Consider the following 23,891-nt stretch of genomic DNA (forward strand, 5'->3'; position numbering starts at 1 on the left):
TAACCCACAGCTGCCATTGTGCCAACGTATATCGGTGTGTGACAGTCACCAACTGGTTAAAGTGTCACTAAACCCACATCATAAAAATATTATCAATAAATGGTGTATTAAATGCCGTTCATACTCTCTCACTATGAGATTTGTTTTCGCTCGCCCAACACTACTTACCTGTCGTGCCATTCTGAGGATGTCTCAGCTCAGCCCTTCTCTAAATGTTTCAGTTATTTTATATTGTGGAGAATGAAACGGGCAGCGAGGTATTCCTCTTAGGGCAACAGGAAGCAGGGGAGAGCTGAACTCCTGCTGGGTACTCAAGTTAAGCTGACCAGGCACATTCAAACTTTAGTATCCATGTTGGATTGAGTGACTGTAAATATAAGGTGATCATCTTGTGAAGGTTAGCATCTGCGCGGCCACAATCCCACTATCCGGTATTTTTTTATAAACTCTATGGTTTAGCATAGCTCAGCCCAGGTTTCCTCTGTAGGCAGCTTTGCAGAGCTGCTAGTGGAAGTGGTCATTTGAGTAAGGGAAAAATCACGTCATTTTGTGTGTCATTCAGCTGGTCGTGCAGCTCTAGATTTTTCCACAGTAATGCAATTATGGTCTGAAACATCCACTTAGGAGACATTCCTTTACCGGCAGAACCTGATGGTAATTTTCCCAGCATTATGTATCCCAAGATGTGACAGGCATTCGTTTTCTACTTATTTTCCTTTTCTCTCTTCAGCTCCGGCTTTTGCAGAACTATTCTTCACACAACATAATCAGGACAGAATAAAATACTGAACCAAAAAAAAAGTGAAAAGAGTTCAGTAAGCACGGCATGTAACAAAGAGGCCCCAGTGTAACTATCGATGTCTCATGCAGAAGCGAGGTCTGCCGACTGTATGCTACACAGCTAAGCCATTCAGGGCTGAGCCAAGCCTGGCTTCCACAGAGTGCTCAGGGGCAAAGGCTGGTCAAAGTGCTCTTATGTATGGCTAGCCAGACCCAAGGAAGAACAAAGAAAGGATATAACAGCCAACTAATGTTAAATAGAATGTTGCAGCCACAACTAGGGTCCATTATTTTCAGCGCTGCATAGCTGTGAGTAGAACATGTACATTATTAGCTTGAAAAGGGAAATAGTTCTTTAAAAGTACTGAGTAAATGGGTATTTCAGGAAGAATCTTGTTTACTGATAAAATGAAGAGAGAGCACATGCTAATCTCTCAGCAGTTTGTTTCTGTTCCCTTTCCATTTTTATTTTCTAATGGGTGTGAAATGATAGTAATCTAGAATCTTTCTTTGACCCTACAGACGAAATCATGCAGCAAGAGATCAGACCCCTGCTTGCCGTGGACATTATGGAACAGCTTCATCGGCAGTTTGCTATCTTGCCGGGTAAGATCTGCATGAGCCATATCTGTGTATTTTGGCAGATATTATACATGATGACTGAAGATTAACATGTATATGCAATTTCAGCTGCACAAAAACTACAATACCATTTACTGGTAGCTGTTTTGGTTGATAGGTTTGTATGGTTGCAGAACTATGACATGTGTACAAATGTTCTCTGCATGTTATAGCTGCTTTAAAAAAACAGCTATTGTGGTTGACTGGTGTTCATCTGGAAGCCACAAGGCTACACATGGTCGTCCACCGTTACTTTGGCAGGCCTGGTGTCTATAGGAAATGTATATTTTTAAAATATTTTATTTTTTGTCATCATACATCTACCTACATAAAAGAACAATCAAACCTTTAACAAGCTATGTGCTTGTTATTAGCATCTATCATTTTTTTGCATGTCTAGGCATCTCCCCTACAATGCAGTAATAGGCAGCACTGGGTTGTCTCTACTCTATGTCTTATCAATAGAGATTATTAGAATATCAGGCTAAAAATCTATCCATTCCAATAGCTAGCAATGTTGGTCTACCAGGAGCACCAATAAAATATTTACCATCGTCTAAATACAGTATGTGGGAACTAGTGCACAAGGCCCCTTTTATGTAATTGGCTGCCCAACAGTCATACACTGTGGCCTATTACTAGTTCAAGCTTCAGTGCTTCGTACAATTTATCAAGGTGTCTAAAGTTGTAATTTTGATATCTGTAATTGCAATTTTGCTGACCATTTAATTGAATATTTGTCTCACTTTGCTGCCCCTCCTAAAAAAAAACAGTAGAACGTGGCCAACAGTTTTGCATCAGAGAGATCAGGGATCGCCACAGCAAACTACTATCCAACTTCTATATGACGGTCAAAGTGGGTTTGCTTCTGTTTGTTAAAAAAAAATAAAAAATGTTTCCCTCTTAAAGCTATCTGAATAAGGAATTCGTTTTAAACTGAAATGAATAAAGTTGGGGTGCTGCTGTGGTACGATAGCCAAGCTAATTGTAAAGGAAAAAATAAATTCTATAGCCAAATAGTTGCCGCCAGTATACTCTGTCTCTGAGACTGTTGATGAAAATGGTACAATTCTATAATATCACCTACAGCTTTATGGTACCCAAAAAGCATGTTAAAGCAGAAGTAAAGTCTGCGTTAATTTTTTTTTTTAAGCCCCCTCCCAGGTGGGTTTTGCTATAATGTGATAGTATGCACAGCATATTGGTACATTATGAAAGACTAACGTGTCATATGGTGTCTTCCAACGCAGTGCTGGGACCAATGCGGTGGGCCCCCGGCGCTTCCATCTTTCGCCCGGTCTTCCTTCTGGATCCCGTGCCTTCAGGCCATTTGATAGGCCAGGTCACGAAGACGCTACTCCAGCACATGCGCACGGGAGTCACATTGTCGCGGCACGGATCGGAGGCCGATCAGGGCCATAAATGTTCGCTGAACTGCGCATTTGCGGCTCAATGAACATGATAGCTGACAGGCAGAAAGATGCATTTATGGCAGAAAATACCAATAGGGTCTCCTCTGTCATAAATGCCCTTTCTGTCAGCCATATGTTTAAAGATCAACTTTACTTCCTCTTTAATTAAAGGATTTATGTGTTTTCAATGATGCCCTTGAATCCGCACAAAAATACAGTCTCCTCGCAGCACAGGAATTTGTTTTTTGTCTTTGGTATATGTCCCCCATGGCTGTACCCATCTTTCCATGCTTTTTTTTTTAAAGTAGTTTGTCTATCAGCCCCAAAAATAAAAGGAAGAGGTGGCGGGATGTTTACCATCAGGTAGTGATTAGACGATGTAACAGTTTTATCAGTTTACATTCTAGATCCCACATATACAACTGTAATGCATACCGGTACAGAATATGTGGAAAATTCACCTTTCCTGACAGGCTCCATGGCAGCATACGTGTGGGTTAGCCCCGCCTCCATAATTACCCAATAGGACCTCTACTCCCATAAATCTTTGCTCCAAGCTGCTATCCGTGTTCCTTTTTTGTCCTCCTCCATAGGACAGGTGTTTCCTATCTGAAGAGATCTTCACTACGATCAAGTCGGCCGACTATCAAGCTTTTGTTCCTCCGATAGGCCCTGTCTGTTAAGCATGGGTATGGAGTGTATGGCAGAGTAGCGCTGAAGGCTTGGTTTGTCCGAAGATAAAGTGCGCACGGCTTATTACCTGCTATGTAAGGTGGCCATTATCTGCCCGATGGATCGGTGGTGTGTGCTTGAACCTGTTCGGCCAGGCGATCGTTGGTGGAGTGGTGAGCTGTAAAAATTCCGTTTTTCATGGCAGCAGTGTTTATGTGTTTTTCTTTTTTCTATCTGTGTCTTTTCATATGCCAGCTGGTTCTTGTGCATAGGCGCTGACGCTTCCGCGTTCCAGCAGCCTTTCTCCCCCTGTTTCCGGGTCCAGCGCTGCGTTCTGCGCATGCGCGGACCCAAATCCAAAGCGAGGCTTGGTTCCCGCGCATGCGCGCGGGCATCTCGCGTCTGACGCCGCTGATGACGTCATGGGCGCCATATTTAAAACACAGTGAGAGATGTCAGAATTTGGGAATGATTGCAGGAAATTCAGCGACTTCCCGGGGCCATTCTCTGGTTGGTGTAAGGTAGGTTATGATCTGCTCTGATGTATTATTGCTCCTGTGTTTTTGTATGGCTGCTTATGAGGGTCTATTGTTGTTACAGTCAGCGTTCTTAGTCATGGATGCCTCACTGCCTACTAGTGACCTGCCCGCTTGTAACAGGTATGTGCATGGCTGGATTGCTGTGTATATGTGGAGTATTCCTTAGCATTTGATACCAGCCTGGTCTGTATCTCTCTCTCTTTCTTGTATATTTCCTTATAGCCCTTCTAGGTCTGAACCGCATTACAGTGCGCATAGTCGCAGTGGATCGTCAAAATCGCACCACCGCAAATCATCGTCAAAGTCTGGTTACCGCAGGTCTTCCAGATCTGGACAACGCAGTGGTCACTCGCACTCAAGCAGAGGACCAGATAATTCATGTTGGGGCTGTAAGATGCCCATTTCATCAGACAAATCGCTCTGTGATCATTGCTTCTCTAAAGTCGCAGATGAAAGAGATGGTGCGGATCAACGCTTGGAATCTATGGTGAGAAGAGTGGTAAAGGAATCCCTGCAGCAGAGGGAAGCTCATCACGCTATGGAATCCCCCTCAGACCCATTATGTCCTTCAGGAGGTGAAGGGCTCTTACAAGAGACTGGGGAATCTTCTCAACCAAGCCACCACTCTGTGCTCTTGTCTGACAGCGAATCGGATCCAGAGGATCCAGGAGTAGGATTTGATTATGCTTTAGTACCTGCTCTTGTCAAGGCAGTGAAAGAAGCTTTAAAATGGGAAGAACCCACTTCTTCCCCCCTCCCCAAACAAAGAAAGTTTTTCAAACAACTCAAAAAGGAACGGCAACATTTTCCTTTCCTATCTGAATTGGGAGAAATCATTACTGAAGAGTGGAGCAAGATTGATAGGAAGAGCTCCATGCAATCAAAGGTGTCTAAATTGTACCCCTTTAAGGAGGATGATGTGAAGCACCTTGAATCAGCTCCTCTGGTAGACGCAGCACTTATGCGTTTAGTTAAATACGTGACTCTCCCTTTGGAAGACACGGTATCTTTCAAAGATCCGTTAGAGAGAAGAATTGACTCAGATCTGAAAAGAATTTATCTAACTTCAGGGATGGCTTGTAAACCAACTTTGGCTTTAGCCGCAGTCTCAAAGGCTATTGAAACATGGGCCGACAATGTTGAAGAGTTCTTGAGAGGTATCTCAGTGAATACGGCTAAAGACTCTCCTATTCAGGAGATCAGAATGGCATCAGCTTTTTTGGGGGAGGCATCTATTGACATTACCCGCCTTCTGTCTCGGGCTATGTTGGCAGCAGTCTCGGCACGCCGTGCTTTGTGGCTCCGTCCCTGGTTGGCGGATCCAACATCTAAGCAGGCATGGTGTCGTATACCATTTGAGGGTACCTCCTTGTTTGGTAATAAACTAGATAGCGCCATATCCCGGGCCACGGGTGGGAGGTCTGGGTTCCTCCCTCAAGACAGACGTCTTCAAAACCAAAAACGTATTTTCTCAAGAAGGCAGACCTCGGATCGCGCTAGAGAAGCGCGCAGTTATAGGCCCGGCAGGGAGTTCTCTAGATCTTGGAGGTCCAGACAATCCTCCCTTAAGAAAACCTCAAAGGGGGCTTCCGCAGGTAATCAAGATTCTACCAAATCTTTTTGAAATTGGGCCCGCTCAAACATGTCAGGTGGGGGCTCGCCTTCTTCACTACCGACATGTTTGGGCGGCCTCAATTCAAGATTTTTGGACCGTCAAGACGGTTTCCTCGGGTCACAAGTGGACTTTCATCAACACTCCGAGGTTAAGGTTCATTCCCACAACAATTCCAGGTTTAGAGGAAAAGAAACAGGTCCTATTGACCTACGTAAGTTGTTTGCTGGATCAAGGAGCAGCCGTGCCCGTGCCAGAAGACGAACGTGGCGAAGGCATGTATTCTCCTCTGTTTATGGTTCAGAAAAGAAAGTGCGCATGGAGGCCGGTGATAGATTTGACCCACCTCAATTCCTTCATTCGCAAGGAAAAGTTCAAGATGGAGTCTCTTCTTACAATCCAACAGTCAGTGCAGCTAGGGGATTGGTTAATCTCAATCGATTTGAAGGACGCATACTTTCATGTGCCAGTAGCAAGGGATTTCCAGCAATTTCTTCGTTTCGCAGTTGGCGATCAACACCTCCAGTTTACCTGTCTCCCATTCGGGTTGACGACATCTCCTCGGGTCTTCTCCAAGGTACTCCTAGCGATAGTAGCTCTTTTACGAGTCAAAGGAGTTCGTCTCCATCATTATCTGGACGATTTGCTCCTATTATCTCAGGACAGAGATCAAATTCTGGAACACAAGAATTTAGTCATCTCCACTCTGCAGACGTTTGGTTGGCTCCTGAACCTAGAGAAGAGCCATCTGGTTCCAACTCAAGTGATCGTGTTTCTAGGGGCTCAGTTCGACACATTAAAAGGCACTATCTCCCTGCCGGAGGAAAAAATCAGTGTGATCCGGGACAGGATTCACAAGGCTTGGGAATCATCTCATCTTTCGGCTCTACAATGCTTGAAAGTGATCGGCACAATGACGGCCACCATCCCTATGGTGAAGTGGGCCCAGTGGCACACTCGTCCCTTCCAGAAAGGGTTTCTGCAACAGTGGGACTCGTCCAATCAAACACAGCGCATACGCCTTACACCAGCGATGAGGATGTCTCTCCTCTGGTGGCTTCAAGGAAAGAATCTACGCAACCATCATTCGATAGTCCCCATTTCCTGGATAATAGTAACCTCAGATGCCAGCAACAAAGGTTGGGGCGCCCATTGCCTTACGGAAGTAGCTCAAGGAAGGTGGTCGTTCCCGTCGCGGTATGTGGTCTCCAACATCCTGGAGTTGAGAGCAGCCTTTCGAGCACTCATAGCATTTCGCCATCTGGTGGCAGGGTCGTCAGTAATGTTAAGACTGGACAACACAACTGCAGTGGCCTATATAAAGAAACAAGGAGGGACTCGCAGTTGGTCTCTATTACGAGAAGTAGAACCGATAATGAACTGGGCTCAGAAGAATGTGGTCAACATTTCTGCTGTATACATCCCAGGAGTCCAGAATGTTCAAGCAGATTTTCTGTCAAGGGTCAAAATAGACAACAACGAGTGGTCCCTTCACAGGGATGTCTTCGAGTGGCTTCTGACTCTGGGAGTATCTCCAGAGGTCGATCTGTTCGCTTCGCCGTACAATCGCAAGATGCACAGATACTACTCGAGGTTCAGGGATCCTCAGGCGTTCGGGGTAGATGCTCTCACGGATTGTTGGAAGTTCCAGAGAGCCTATGCCTTCCCTCCAGTTCCTGTAATCCTACAGTTCCTTCGGAGGCTCAGAGGGGAGAAGGTGGAAATCATTGCGATAATACCATTCTGGCCCAACAGGCCTTGGTTTCCTCTGCTGTTGCTCCTCAGCTATCAGGACCCAGTTCCCCTGCCTCTCAGGCCAGATCTACTGTCTCAAGGCACGCTGTTACACCCGTGCCCATCCTGTCTACACCTCAGGGCATGGTTCTTGAGAGGGGAAGGCTAGAAGCTCTAGGTTGCCCAGAAGAAGCGATTCCAACCCTTCTTAGTGCCAGACGGAAGAGTACCAATAAAGTGTACAAACGTATATGGGCCAGGTTTATGGGCCACATGTCTTCTAGGTCAAATTCATATAATTCTCCAGCAGTTCAAGATATCTTGTCTTTCTTTCAGTCAGGGTTAGACTTGTCTCTGGCAGTTAGCTCTCTTAGAGTACAAGTTTCAGCCATTTCAGCCTTTACAGGAGTTTCGTGGGCGAATCACACCTTAATTCAACAATTCTTTAAAGGAGCCATCAGGCTTAGGCCTCAAAAGAGACCCAGGTTTCCCAAATGGGACCTTCCGTTAGTATTGGACTTTCTTTCTGATCTTGGGAAAGGTTTGGATGCTCCCCTGTCTTTAGGAGATCTCACTATCAAGACGGTGTTTCTGATGGCAATAACTTCAGCCAAAAGGGTGTCGGAAATTAGGAATCTTGGGTCAGTTGAACCATTTCTAACTTTCTTTCCGGACAGAGTGGTCCTGATCCCTATGCTTGGATCAAATCCAAAAGTCACATCAGTATTTCACGAAAATCAGGAGATCGTGCTACCTACGTTTAGAATGTCAGACAACCAAGAGATTCATCCCCTGGATGTTGGTCGCACCTTGAAACAATATCTGGACGCTACAGCCTCGTTCAGACGAACAGACTTTCTTTTTGTCCTTCTTCATGGCAAAAATAAAGGGATGCGAGCATCAGTAAGATCAATCTTATCTTGGGTGGTCCAAACGATTCAAAGGGCATACAAGGCAAAGGGCATGGTTCCTCCTGAGGCAGTGACGGCTCATTCAACTCGGGGCATCTCGACCTCTTGGGCAGCAGTTCGACATGTCGCACCAGAAGTTATCTGTAGAGCAGCTTCCTGGTCTTCAATTAATACCTTTGTTTCCCATTATTGTGTAGAGCCAGCTGCGCTTTCTTCTGTTAATTTTGGTTTACAAGTATTGTCAGTGGACAATGAAAAATAAAATTCTAGTTTCTTTGCTCAACATTTTTAGCCCACCCGGGTGTGTTTGGCGAGTTATTTCCCACACGTATGCTGCCATGGAGCCTGTCAGGAAAATGGAAAATTTATATCAAATACTTACCGTAATTTTCTTTTCCTGATGGGCTCCATGGCAGCAGGAGTTCCCTCCCAAATGTTGGAGTAGGCTAGTTACGGAACACGGATAGCAGCTTGGAGCAAAGATTTATGGGAGTAGAGGTCCTATTGGGTAATTATGGAGGCGGGGCTAACCCACACGTATGCTGCCATGGAGCCCATCAGGAAAGGAAAATTACGGTAAGTATTTGATATAAATTTTCCATTTTTTTCTTGAACTTGTTGACCTTTTACATCATTTTTTAATGCGTTACTTTGTTCATCTTCTATTTAGTGGCTGATAACATACTGTATGTATTAAAGCATAACAAAATGCATCAATACTTAATATTCTTTCAATGATACCCATCCCTTGCCGGTGTAAGAGATGGGAACTTCTGTGTGCTGATTAGGGATGAGCTTCGTGTTCGAGTCGAACGTACGTTCGACTCGAACATTGGCTGTTCGTGCGTTCGGCGAATTCCGAACGTTTTGGCCGTTCGCGTCAAAATTCGAGTGACGCGCGCGCGGACCACAATGCACTGCGTTGGCGCAGTGCATTGCTGCCCGATGATTGGCCAAGCATGCACTGTGACCCCGCATGCTTGGCCAATCGCAGCGCCGGCAGCGAGGAGAGCCATGATTGGCCACAGGCATCCTGCCTGTGGCCAATCATAGCTCAGGCTGTGTAGTGCACGCCCCACACTATATAAGGCCGCCTTTAAGGCGGCCTCCTGTAGTGTGTTACTTTGCATCTGAAGCAGTGGGTGTTCTGTGTACCTTCAACACAGTACACACCAATCGTTTTTGGCTGATTTCCTATCTTGCTGCTGTGTAGTGGTTGTTGTCTGTGCCCTGACTGCAGTATACACCACTATATTCACCTCACCTATATAGCTAGTGATCTAGCTTTAACCACTTAACAACTGCCCATTGCCGATTAACGGCTTCAGGGCGGTTGTTTAACTCAGAGAGGCCGTTAATTAACGGCCTCCCAGAATTCTGCTCTCGCGTGCCCCGAGGTGTGCGCACTCGAGAGCATCCGTGACCGCCGGGTCCATAGGACCCGGCGCATCACGGTAAACGGCCGCTCATAGCGGCCGTTTACCACGTGATTGCTCCGTCAAATGACGGAGTGATCACTTGGAAACAAACCGGCGTCATGTTATGACGCCTGTTCCTCCCTCCCCTTTCTGTACCGATCGGTACAGCGGAGGGGAAAGAGATCGGTGTCAGCAGCGATGTGGGCTGCATCTGCAGTGCCCACATCGCTGCTCACCGAATTTAACCCCTCAATTCCCTGCCAATACTCTGCAATACCAGTGCATACTCTGCAGTACCCTGCCATTACTCTGCAGTACCCCGCCATTACTCTGCAGTACCCCGCCATTACTCTGCAGTGCAGTACCCTGCAATTACTCTGCAGTGCAGTACCCTGCCATTACTCTGCAGTACCCCGCCATTACTCTGCAGTACCCCGCCATTACTCTGCAGTGCAGTACCCCGCCATTACTCTGCAGTGCAGTACCCTGCCATTACTCTGCAGTGCAGTACCCTGCCATTACTCTGCAGTGCAGTACCCTGCCATTACTCTGCAGTGCAGTACCCTGCCATTACTCTGCAGTACCCCGCCATTACTCTGCAGTACCCCGCCATTACTCTGCAGTGCAGTACCCCGCCATTACTCTGCAGTGCAGTACCCTGCCATTACTCTGCAGTGCAGTACCCTGCCATTACTCTGCAGTACCCCGCCATTACTCTGCAGTACCCCGCCATTACTCTGCAGTGCAGTACCCCGCCATTACTCTGCAGTGCAGTACCCTGCCATTACTCTGCAGTACCCCGCCATTACTCTGCAGTGCAGTACCCCGCCATTACTCTGCAGTGCAGTACCCTGCCATTACTCTGCAGTACCCCCCATTACTCTGCAGTAACCCCCATTACTCTGCAGTACCCCCCAATACTCTGCAGTACCCGCCATTACTCTGCAGTACCCCCAATACTCTGCACTACCCTGCTATTACTCTGTAGTACCCCGCCAATACCCCGCCAATACTCTGTAATACCCTGCCATAAATTGCCATACCCAGCCATACTCAGAGATACCCAGCCATACTCGGTGATACCCTGAAATACCCAGCCATAGACGCCCCCCACCCCTCACCGCCCTCCGGTGCTTCTACCAACTCGCCAGTACGATCAAAGCCAGAATCTTTTTTTTATTTTTTATTTCAGGCTTCCCAGCCTAGAGGTGAGATGTGGGGTCATATTGACCCCCCAGATTTCACTGTAAAGAGGACCTGTCACCCCTTATTCCTATTACAAGGGATGTTTACATTTCTTGTAATAGGAATAAAAGTGATCAAAAATATATTTTTGGGAAAAAAAATGTCAAACTAAAATAAATAAAGTAAAATGAACAATAAAAAAATAAAATAAAAATTAAAGCGCCCATGTCCCCATGTGCTCGCATGTGCCACACATGTGAGGTATCGCCGAGAATGTTAGAGCGAGAGCAATAATTCTAGTCCTAGACCTCCTCTGCAACTCAAAACATGTAACCAGTAAAAAAATATTTAAAGCGTCGCCTATGGGGATTTTTTAAGTAGCGACGTTTGGCGCCATTCCACGGGCATGTGCAATTTTGAAGAGTGACATGTTTGATATCTATTTACTCAGCATAACTTCATCTTTCACTTTATGCAAACATTGGGCTAACAAGTGGTTAATAATAGAGCTTGCAGTCAGTAGTGTTAGGAGATAGTGCGTGCTGTCTGCGTGCTCTGTACCCAGTACATACCGCTATAATATAGGGCAGGCCCCTACTTTCAAACATCCAACTTACAAACATCTCCTACTTGCAAACGCAAGGAGACAGCAGCAAGTGAGATGAAAAAAGATGGACGACAAAACAAATTATACAGGGGTGATAACCCTTCCCTATGTTTTCCAAAAAGCTTAAAGATAGTTTTTTTGACTGGAGCTACACTTTAAAAATGTACCGGTTGAAAATGACAAACAGATTCAACTTAACACAACAAACCTACACAGTCCCTGTCTTGTTTGCACCGCCTGTATACTGCTCTTCTGAGTATATAGGGCCTGGGGGCCACACGCATTTCCTTTTTTTAATATGGGTACGGGGTTCCCCTTAATATGCGTACAAGACCCAAATAGGCTGGTAATGGGCAGGGAGGGCTACCCATGCCATGTTTCTCAATGATTTTCAACCATATTGCAGGAACCAGATATAACATTAAAACCGCAAGCAGTTTTAAATGGTGTTATTTTCGTTTAATGTCATTTTGTGCAGGGACTGTTCTAAACACGGGAAACACGTGGCACTTCACAGGCATACTACAGACACCCCGCAGGCACCATATTTAAAGGAATATTTCACTTTTTTTTTCACTTTAATCGTCATTAAAATCAGTGCTCCCGCCAAAACGGTAGTTTTTAAAACTTTTTTTTGCAGTGACCCATGTCCCCTGAGGCAGGAGGCAGGTCGCCAAACCCTTTTTAGGACACTATCTTGCATATTAGCCGTTAAAATTAGCACTTTCCAATTCGAACGTTCGAGTCCCATAGACTTCAATGAGGTTCTAACGTTCGTACCGAACGCGGGGGTCGTTCGCAAGTTCTGGTGCGAACCGAACCGGGGGGTGTTCGGCTCATCCCTAGTGCTGATCTTTGGCCGTCTTCATTGGCCAGCGCAGGATGACTTAACTCCTGCACATGCATATTCCTAATATTTCATAATTTATATAAAATCATCAAATGTTATACTATGTCAAAAATCTAAAATAGTGTGACACAATCAATTAATTAGTTCATGCAAATCTCAAAATAAATATTCCTAAAATTTCATGATGAAAAGCCCCAAATGTCAGATAGTCTGAGTCCTTAAGTGATCATCCAAGTGCTCAAATTGCATAGAAAGATAAACACAGACAGAACAGAGGTGCTCAAAAAAGTGCAACCCCCACATGAAATCACACCTCTTACCAGATGGATATGATCTCAAATTATAGATATCTAATTTGCTTCTAATATGGAACCTGCTGCTTTTATCCACAGATTTGGCAACCAAGATATGGTTCCATCAAAGGATGACAGTGCTGTTGGTACTGTGGGAAAAATCCAATGGCTCAAACTGAGCAAGCAGAAACTGACCCTCCGCAAATATCACACATAAAGGCAGAAGAAAGAGAAAACTTCATAGTGCAGTATGCCAACAATCAGGTTTATTGAATAAAATCATGTGAAGGAAGTAAATTCACTCCTTGAGCACAGCTGCGATCCTAGCCAGCTGCGCGTGTTGACGTCACAGATGTGGCTCCACCAGATACATTTCCCTATAATAGGCCTTCTCTGGGAACAGAGTTCTGTTTGTTATATATATGTGTATATATAGGTGTGTTTTATTGAACCTGCCTGCTTGCAGTGACTAACGGAAGGACTTTAGCTCTGCTTAAAGATGAAAAAAGATGAAAAAAGTACACTGCCTTACTCTTTTGTCTGGTCAAAGACTGCTTGCATGCATACATACACACACATACAGTAAATATTACAGTACACTCTCATTTTATATATAAATGTAGAGATTGTGGTGGGCAAGGGTGGAGTTACATTAACTAATCAAAGTTTAATTTAATTTGTTTACTAGCATTAAAAGAGTAAAAAAACAGCTGAATTGCTATTAGTTAAAACACTCTTTTGCTCTTTGGTGGAAATAGAGCCTGGAGCCTTTTGCTATGAAGAAGGTAATGCCTTCTCTCTTCCCTAAGGTCCAGGGACAAATACCCAGAATGCAAAAAGTCTGCATTATTAGCATTCATTCCTGGGCACATATTGCCCTTAACGGTAGTGCACCACCCAGCTCCATCCAGCCAACAGCCTCCCATAGATTTTAACAAACTGCCAGCAGCCAGAATGGACAATGTATCTGTGGCTTCCATCCACACCGAAACAATGGTGCCTCATGCATCAAGGCTAAATACACAGTGGGTATGGAGCTAAATTATTTAAGACCCTTTTGGACAGTTGATACATCTGGAAACTCTTTGCATCTAGGAATAGGCACCTTGGAAAGACACATTTAACAGGGACGATCATTCACTCCTAAACCTCTGTTCTCAAGGGAATGTAAAGAGGTACACTTTATTCCCAGATTTACGGCCATACACGGGCAATCAGGCAGGATAGCAGAAAAGACTATTCTGCCTGACTTGGGTGTTTGGTTACAGACATTTTCTTTTACATACAGTACACACAAATACATACATACAATGCATAGGAATAAATTCAGGGATTGGAATAGGTATGTGAGTAACCTAAATCAACTAATCAGTTTACTTTTTATCAGTTAGAAAAATGTTAAGATCCCTGGCTGTTTAATTGCTCTAGGTTAAGGCCTGTTTACACCATATGCGTTGGCCTCACTGGGCTTAAGCTGCAAAGGCTGCTGGGAGGGGTACACATGCCACAACAATAGCAACAAGCAATCCACTATGGAACACTTTACACAGACCAACACAGGCATAAATAAGCCCTGAAAGGCCTTGTCACACTGGCAGCTTTGTAATTAAGATTGGTAGCAGATAAAAATTTTCCCTGCTGCTTTTTTTGTTAATAACAAAATACATATCAAGTCAGTGCTTATGGTAAATATAAAGGCTGCCAGCATAAAAAAGTAGATATACACACCCCAAAACATCAAAAATAAACTGTTTTTGCAGCACCTAAAACATGATCCTATCTAATATCACAAAATCGACAAACATCAAAAGACAAAAATTGTGCAGATAAACAAATGCAGAGCCTGTATAATAATGTAATTGTAATACAAGGCTCTGTATTTGTGTAACGTCACTAATTGAGCTCTATAGGAACCTAATGAGGACTCCTTGCACATGGTACTGATGTTCAAACTTTGGATCTTCCTGGCAAAACGTTCCTATGCAAAAAATGGTGCCCTGTTAATAAAGTTGCTGGTCGGTCCTACTGCTTTTGGTGGTGATGTAGAGGAGAGGAGGAGAGACTGTTGCATTTGTCACAGGCTGGAGCTGGCATGATAAGGTAGCTAACCACTTTTAGTTTAATCAGGCTGTTTTTGCTTTTGTAGCCATTATTTCCGAGGAGTGTGTGATTCACTTGGTGGTTTAGCGGATAGCACACACTGGAAGCTTCTGATTCACGATTAGAAGTGGCGAATGTCACAGGATTGATGAGTTATATTCACTGGGATGCACTTTGATATAAAGAATAATTACTTTCACTTTTTTGTGATTTATCTGCACAATTTTTGTCTTTTTTGTGTTTGTTTATTTTGTGATATTAGATATGGTCACATTTTAGGTGCTGCAAAACCATGTTATTTTTTTATGGTTTTCTTTGTTAATTTAAATTTGGATACAGAGTTGATATTGTAGCTGACTACAAATGTTTATCTATGTAGCTACAAATCCCTACTGTGCAATGATCATTACCAACTGCCTTAAAGAGGAAGTAAACCCTGATGAGTTTACTTTCTCTTTCATTCCCTGTAAAGGCAAAGCATAATGGACTACTATCGTTCGCCTAGTAGTCCATTATGTGTCACTTACCTGACACAGGAGCCAGCTAAGTCACCACTGTCCCCTGTAGTTCCGAGCGTCCATCTTCTTGGTGGGTCTCCGTGGGTCTCGCTGCTCCGGCGCTGTGATTCGCCGGAGCAGTGATGACGTCACTCCCGCGCATGCGCACGGGAGCCGAGACTCGCGGCATTGCCGTCATCGACAATGCCCCGCTCTGTGCGCCTGCGCGGCGCTGTCTACGGCGCATGCGCCGTAGATAGCGGTGCCCGTCTTCGGACAAATATCTCCTAAACTGTATAGGTTTGGGAGATATTTCTTGGACCTACAGGTAAGCCTTAATCTAGGCTTACCTGTAGGTCAAAGTGGTTTGTAAGGGTTTACAACCACTTTAAATAAGATGAGTAGCTGCTGAAGCAGGCAATTCTCACACTAGCTGCAATAGCTGAAAATAGTCAATTCCTCAAGCCAGTCACATATGGATCAAAATTCAGCAAGTTCAGTAGAGACTGGCAGAATTTCAATCCATGTATGGGCAGGCTGGTTGTACAGAAAGTCGATCTACCAATCGACTTCTTTACAACCACCCTGTCGGGTTTTCCTGATCAGCCAGTGCCAGCTGGCAGCACAGAATAGTGAAGTTTGATGGTGGGGAGGTCTCCTCCTCATCAGAATACAATGTATAATGTATAGCATCCTCTAGTGCAGCCTTTCTCAACCAGTGTTCTGTGGATCCCTGGGGTTCCTCCAGAGGTTGTTAGGGGTTCCTTGAGCTGTGGCTGAGGAACCACCTTTTTGATGGTGCCTACAGAGTTTGAGGTTCAGCATCACTTAGCAAAGCCAGCAGAATGACACCAAATACCTTTTGAGCTGTCTTTAATGGTGGCATTCTGAGCCCCATTTTAAGGGGTACATTCTTCCCATTAGCCACCGGTATAAGGGGCATTCCTATTGACCCCTGATAAATTGGTTTTAGTAAGGGTTCCGCAAGACCTGAAAATTATTTTTGGGGTTCCTCCAGGGTTAAAAGGTTGAGAAAGGCTGCTCTAGTGTGTGCTACTAGTGTGAGGGTAGGACAAAAAGCATATTCTGGCCAGGAAACAAGTCATTCAATTGGGTCAGGGTTATTAGAGGCCAGGGCTGGATGACTTATCTTGGCAGCTCTCTTTGGTGCATCCCCTAGGTCGGGAAGGTTGGATAACCTTCTAAAACTAGAGGGTGGAGTTTAGGAGGGGCTGCTATGAATATTTGTGGTACCTCGGCCAATCCCCAGAAGTGGGCTGGCAAGGGGCAGAGATTATCCCATAAATAGGCATGGGACATGCCAGCAGAGCAGTCAGTGGAAGATAGAGAGTCAGTGTTGAGGAGGCTGTCAGTGGCTATGAGGGGTACTCCCTACTCTGGGGGTACCCCTGAAAAAGGGGAAGCTCTGCTTGTCTTCCTCCCCCCTCCCCTGCCACATTTGGCCCCTTTTTTGGGGGGGAGGGGGTACCTGGTTTTGACAGGTACCCACTCCAAAATCCGAATGAGTTCACTATGGCGAACGCAGACGGAAGTTCAGCCCCCCTCCTCCTTCCCTTTCTGCCAGGCCATTCACAAAGCAGAGCTCGCTTCCTACATGTGCAATAGGGAGCCGGCTGTGCTTCACTTTTGGTTTCCCTTAGCTAAGATGATGGCAGCAGTGCCTGAGAGATGATTGAAAAATCGGCTCGGGTGAGGACAGCGCTGGATTCATGGACAGGTAAGTGTCCTAATATTAAAAATCACCAGCTACGGTATTTGTAGCCGCTGAGTTTTAATTTTTTCTGTGGGAGCCTGGAGCTATGTTTTAAGTACATTTCTTTTTGTGTTTTCAAGAAGAAAATATGGTATGAGATATTAGCCTTGGGCCCACCATTGTCCCTGAACAGCTCACTCAGGTCTGGGCGAAAATCAGAACCATTTGCCTGCCTGGATTCACTCAGATTTACTGCACATCAAGGCTGAATTCACTCCTGTCCAATTTCGTGTGTTGTCATGTCGCTAGTTAATGTCTATTGTATTAAAGTAGACCTCAACACACCAAAACTGACAAAAAATAGAAAATCAGACAGGCACTCACTATTTTTGGTAATGCAGCACAACACACTGCTTGGTAGTAGTACTGTGTTGTGGTTTGTTTCAATCCATGTGTTTTGGATTAATGCATTGGGATGCCATTGATAATGAATAGCAGCACAAAGCACTAACTTGTTTTGCTTCATGTTGCACAAAAACTTGTGTTCCCACAACACTCTATGCTGGAGAGGTATGAATGGGCCCTCACTGATATATATTGGCAACATTTACACTGTATTCTCATTAAATTGTTGTCTATGCTTCAGCATCCCTCACCACTATATATATATATATATATATATATATATATATATATATATATATATATATATATATATATATATATATATAGATATATAGATATATATATATATATATATATATATATATATATATATACATATACACACAGTATCTCACAAAAGTGAGTACACTCCTCAAATTTTTGTAAATATTTTGTAATCTCTTTTCATGTGACAACACTGAAGAAATGACACTTTTCTACAATGTAAAGTAGTGAGTGTACAGCTTGTATAACAGTGTAAATTTGCTGTCCCCTCAAAATAACTCAACACACAGCCATTAATGTCTAAACTGCTGGCAACAAAATTGAGTACACCCCTACAAAATGTGAGGAGTGTACTCACTTTTGTGAGACACTGTGTGTATATATATATATATATATATATATATATATATATATATATATATATATAAAAGTGGTGAGGGATGCTGAAGCATAGACAACAATTTAATGAAAATACGGTGTAAATGCTGCCAATATATATCAGTGAGGGCCTATTCATACCTCTCCAGTATAGAGTGTTGTCACATGAAAAGATAGAATAAAATATTTACAAAAATGTGAGGGGTGTACTCACTTTTGTGAGATAAAATATATAAATATATATATATATATATATATATATATATATATATAGAAAGGCCAGTATGGTGGCCTGAAATTATGGGAGGAGCCCGGTGGAGTATGTAACCAGCCGTCCGCCCGTCTTCCTCGTCGGTTCCGGTGCGCGATATCTGATACGTCAGACATCAAGGGCCGACTATCCAGACCAGATGCAGTGAGCCTGTTCGTGAGTTCCCGCGTTATTCGTTTCCGTCTTGACAGCTCGTCTTCCCGTACATCAGCGTCCGTGGGTTTCGCCGTCGGAGTGTCGTCGTACCCATCGAATTTGTCGTTTCACGTTGGGCCGGCTGTCGCAGGTTTGGCTTCGGCATCCCCTTTTCAAATATGTATTTCGATGTACCATCAGCATTCCCTGTACTCTCGACCCGCTCGCTTCTTTTAAATCGAATGTTTTACTGTGGCCCTCGTACGCATGTCACTATTTTCTATTTTCGATGTAGTCGTTATCACTTTTCGACACGTTCGATTACGCCACGTCAGGCGATTCATTCGCAGGTACGGCATTCGAAACCATTCGTCTGCCCGAGCATTTCTATTAGTATCGGTCGAATCGTTCGACTCACAGCCGACTGCTTGTTACGACAAGGCAAGCAGTCCGCACGTTTCGCTTTGTCTGCTCCAGTTCGAATATATGTCTCTTCATTCATGCAGTTATGTTATGTATCTTATTTTATCTCATGTCAAATCATTTCACTCCCAGTCATTTCTACCGTTTCAAATCATTTCTGTCACTAGTCGCGCTCCGGCGCGAATCTTGTCGCACCTCTGGTGCACCGATTCGCTTTGAAGTGCCCCAGGGTTCGGCCTTATTTCTGTACATGCTCCAGAGACTGAATCACTCGCAGGTTCACGCACGGTCCCTGATTCTCGTCTCTGTCATGGCATACCATTTCTGTCACTTATTACGCTCCAATTCGAATCCTGTCGCATTCCTCTATGCACCGATTCGTCCTGGTGTGCCCAGCTGCTACGCCTCATTTCGGTACATGCTCCAGAGACGGATTCTTTGTAACCTACAGTCCAGTCGTTGAATCCTGTCTCTGTCATGGGACATCATTTCTGTCACTCATTACACTCCAATTCAAATCCTGTCGCATTTTTTATGCACCGATTCGTTCTGGTGTGCCCAGCTGCTACGCCTCATTTCAGTACATGCTCCAGAGACGGGTTCTTTATTGCTACCATCAGTCCAGTCGTTGAATCTTGTCTCTGTCATGGGATATCATTTCTGTCACTTATTACGCTCCGATTCGAATCCTGTTGCGTTTATTTATGCACCGATTCGTCCCGGTGTGCCCAGCTGCTACGCCTCATTTCAGTACATGCTCCAGAGACGGGTTCTTTGTTGTAACCATCAGTCCAGTCGTTGAATCTTGTCTCTGTCATGGCATATCATTTCTGTCACTTATTACGCGCCAATTCGAATAATGTCGCATTCCTTATGCACCGATTCGTTCTGGTGTGCCCAGCTGCTACGCCTCATTTCAGTACATGCTCCAAAGACAGGATTCATCTGTTTGGTTCATGGGCTCGTCCTCTGATTCTTGTCTTTGTCATGGGTTTTTCATTTCATTTCACCTATCACGTTCCGGTACGAATAGTCACATCGGTGTACCAAATTCGTCTCGGCGTGCCCCAGGAATGGCCTCATTTCAGTACATGCTCCAGAATCCGTTTCGTGCTCGGTCGCAAGTTGTGGCATGGCGATCCGGATCTCTGTCATGGCAGGTTCTCTCATTTCACTGTCACATACCGCTTCCCGGCTTGGGTCCAGTTGATTCTTCAATGTTTGGATGCCTGCCGGGGGGTCTTGCTCCTCGGCCTCATTTCATTATAGATTGCCTTCAAAAGGGAAACACAGCTTCGTTTAGGCGTGTCTCGCTGTTTTCTCCACATACAAGCGCAGACTTCTTGCAATCGTTGCAAACACACATCCAAGCGTAGACTTCTTGCAATCGTTGCAAGCATGCATCCAGACATAGACTTCTCGCAATCGTTACAAGCACGCATTCGAGCATAGACCTCTTGCACTTATTACTAGCACGCATTCGAGCATAGACCTCTTGCAATCGTTGCAAGCACGCATTCGGGCATAGACCTCTTGCAATCGCTGCAAGCACGCATTCGAGCATAGACCTCTCGCGGTCATTACAAGCACGCATTCGAGCATAGACCTCTTGCAATCGTTGCGAGCACGCATTCGAGCATAGACCTTTTGCATTCATTACAAGCACGCATTCGGGCATAGACCTCTTGCAATCGCTGCAAGCACGCATTCGAGCATAGACCTCTCGCGGTCATTACAAGCACGCATTCGAGCATAGACCTCTTGCAATCGTTGCAAGCACGCATTCGGGCATAGACCTCTTGCAATCGCTGCAAGCACGCATTCGAGCATAGACCTCTCGCGGTCATTACAAGCACGCATTCGAGCATAGACCTCTTGCAATCGTTGCGAGCACGCATTCGAGCATAGACCTTTTGCATTCATTACAAGCACGCATTCGGGCATAGACCTCTTGCAATCGCTGCAAGCACGCATTCGAGCATAGACCTCTCGCGGTCATTACAAGCACGCATTCGAGCATAGACCTCTTGCAATCGTTGCAAGCACGCATTCGAGCATAGACCTTTTTTTGCATTCATTACAAGCACGCATTCGGGCATAGACCTCTTGCAATCGCTGCAAGCACGCATTCGAGCATAGACCTCTCGCGGTCATTACAATTACGCATTCGAGCATAGACCTCTTACACTCATTACAAGCATGCATTCAAGCATAGACCTCTTGCAATCGTTGCATGCAGGCATTCGAGCATAGACCTCTGGCGATCATTGCAAGCACGCATTCGAGCATAGACCTCTTGCACTCATTACAAGCACGCATTCGAGCATAGTTCTCTTGCAATCATGGCAAGCACGCATTTGAGCATAGACCTCTTGCAATCGTTGCAAGCAGGTGTCCAGGCACAACTTGTTGCAATCATTGCTGGCAGGCACTTCTGGCTTGCTCAATAGATTGCTTTAGGGAAGACCTGGATACCTTCCTAAATGTACGTTGTATTACGGGGTACTTATATTTATAGGTATAGTTGATCCAGGGAAAAATCCGATTGCCTCTCGAGGGGTCAGGAAGGAATTTTCCCCGGCTGTAGCAAATTGGCCTATGCTCTGTTGTTTTTTTTTTGCCTTCCTCTGGATCAGCTGCGGGCGTAGAATTGGGTGTCGGGTTGTGTGATACCTTATTTATTTTGATTTGGTTGGACCGGATGGACTTCTGTCTTTTCCGGCCTGGCTACCCATGAAGCCTACCATAATTCCTTGCAGTCGTTGCAGGCACGAGTCCTGGCACAACTCCTTGCATTAGTTGCAGGCACGCATCCTAGCATAACATCTTGCAGTCATGGCAAGCACGCATCCTGGGTAACATCTTGCAATCATCGCAAGCACGCATCCAAACATGCATTCAAGCACAACTCCTGTAGTCTTCGCAGTGCACATGCGGTAACACGAATGGCTCACAGTCACTACGTATACATCTCCAGTGACAAACTCCCGGGCAATTGTCGCAAGCACATGTTTAAACACAACTTTTAGTCACGCCAAGGCTCGTGACTTAGCATAACTTCTTGCAATCATTCATTGGCAAGCACGTTCTCAGTGGCACACAAACTGGCTACACGTCATTTTCAGCAGCACTTAATTGGCCTCTCGTCTCCCGTGGCTTTCTTACAAACCATTCACTGTTGTCTGTCTATCCGTCTCTTCCTTAGGACAGTTGAGTTCAGCTTCCGTCCCGCACCAGGATCATGTTGTCACACGCAACTGGCTTCTTCCTGTAGCACGCCCAGGCTATTTCTAGCCAGCGTTCAGCATTTCTTATCCTTACAGTGCACGGAGAGCCATCTGTCGTTACGGCCCATACAGCAAGATCCCCACCTCGGGGCATCCAGAGGCATCAGCCCATAGCCAACGGCAAACGCTCGCCATCACAACTGCCATCTTTAGGGGCATATTATATCCTCGCATATTCTCCAGTCTAGTCGTCCAAAAGACACCTACAGTCCCTACACGGCATGTTGAGTTCGCTATGCGCATCATCCCTCAGGGTCGCGCCTTGTGTCACACCTATTGGTTTTACTGTCCCTCTCACAGGATCCAGAGCAAGTCCTCAGCCTGGATCCCGCGGCAATAGCAGTCCTTGCTATGCGGGAGGAATTCCTATCGTCTGGGAATGGCGTCTCCCTGTTCATTCCCTCCGTGTCTTCCCTTTCGCCCCAGGTGATGACCGACGCAGCGGCCTCCACGGGCTTGCGGCTGTTTTTTGGCCACCTCCGGCTCGCAGCTCCCTGGCCTCCCCAGTTACTGGCAATTCCTGGCTGCGCCAAGGCGTCCTCTCGGTTGATTATGTCCTTCCTACGTCTACTGGTCCAGCTCTTGTTGTTGTTTCAGTTCAACATCTATTGTTCCTTTATCCACAGTAAGTTCAATCAGGCAGCGGACGCCCTCTCCCGCTGTAACCTTGTCTCTTTTCCGATCAGGTACCTGGAGCTGGACCAACATCAGCAGCTATCCCGGACTGGTCTCAACTAACCCTGGATTAGCCCCTCACCTCCTAGCGGCTACCCAACTTATCGATCACTCCCTTTCCCGCAATACCCTCAAGGCCTATCAGTCAGCCTGGAGGGCCTTTAACCGCTTCATCACGTATCACAGCACAGTGACGTCCCGTGTCAAGCGAGTCGTAGCCTTAATTTCCTACTGCCACTCGCAGTTGGTGTTATCCGTTAATACGATCCGGCTATACCTGACCGGTGTACAACATTCCACGTCCCTCCAGGACCCTACCGTACCCTCCTTATTTTCTTACCACACCGTTCGGGCTGTTATGCGCAGTGTCCAGAAGCGCCAGCCGATGGCCGGCACCAAACCACCGCCTTTCACAGGAGACGTTCTAGAACTATGTCAGATATCCTGGCCACTTCACCTTTCGGTCTCCACATGAGTGGCATTTACAAGCAGCCATACACCTGGCCTTCTACGGCTTCTTACGGCCAAGCCAGTTTACTTGTAGTAGCCTCACAGCACGCATGCTGTACAAGCACCACCTGGTCCGATACGAAGACCATTTCATCTTACACTTAGCAGTCTCCAAGACGCAGCAGCTTGGCTCGGGTATGGACATACACTTCTATAAAACCAACAACCGCTGGTGCCCGGTCACTGTTCTCATCCGCTTGTTGACCCTTTTGGCCAACCAACCAGGAACTGGCCCGCTTCTGCCTTTTCACACGAAACCTCTCGACGCAGCCCAGTTCATGGAGCATGTCAGGATACTCCTGGGCATCCTTCACCTCAATCCTGCTCACTACTCCGGACATTTATTCCGTATCGAAGCAGCTTCTACTGCCTCCCGCCAAGGGGTCCCGGTCCATGTTATCAAGAAATTGGGTAGATGGAAGTCCTCCTGTTTTGCCCGTTACATACCCAAACTGCAAATAGAGATGGCCCAGGCCTTTGTCAAACTCACCCAGTGACAGTCTTGTCTCAATAAAGTGCAACCCCTACCTGGATGTTTTGCCCCCTTATTTTGGCATACCGTACGTTAGACCAGGGCACACTTTCAGGTCCATTTCAA

General features: G+C 45.6%; 1 protein-coding gene across 5 annotated transcripts in view; it reads left to right on the top strand.

The window, feature by feature from the left end:
• Nucleotides 1-23,891, top strand: part of MCF2L2 (MCF.2 cell line derived transforming sequence-like 2) — a 493,994-nt gene that overhangs the window by 60,198 nt on the left and 409,905 nt on the right. For all 5 annotated transcript variants that reach the window (XM_077487886.1, XM_077487887.1, XM_077487884.1 and 2 more), the window contains exon 2: nucleotides 1,303-1,386. In XM_077487886.1, coding sequence (XP_077344012.1) covers nucleotides 1,303-1,386 — 84 coding nt within the window. The remainder of the gene's footprint in view (nucleotides 1-1,302; nucleotides 1,387-23,891) is intronic.

Source organism: Lithobates pipiens, unplaced genomic scaffold (genome assembly GCF_037356315.1).
Source record: "Lithobates pipiens isolate NorthernLeopardFrog02 unplaced genomic scaffold, aLitPip1_a1.2 Scaffold_18, whole genome shotgun sequence".
Classification (NCBI taxonomy): Eukaryota; Metazoa; Chordata; class Amphibia; order Anura; family Ranidae; genus Lithobates; species Lithobates pipiens.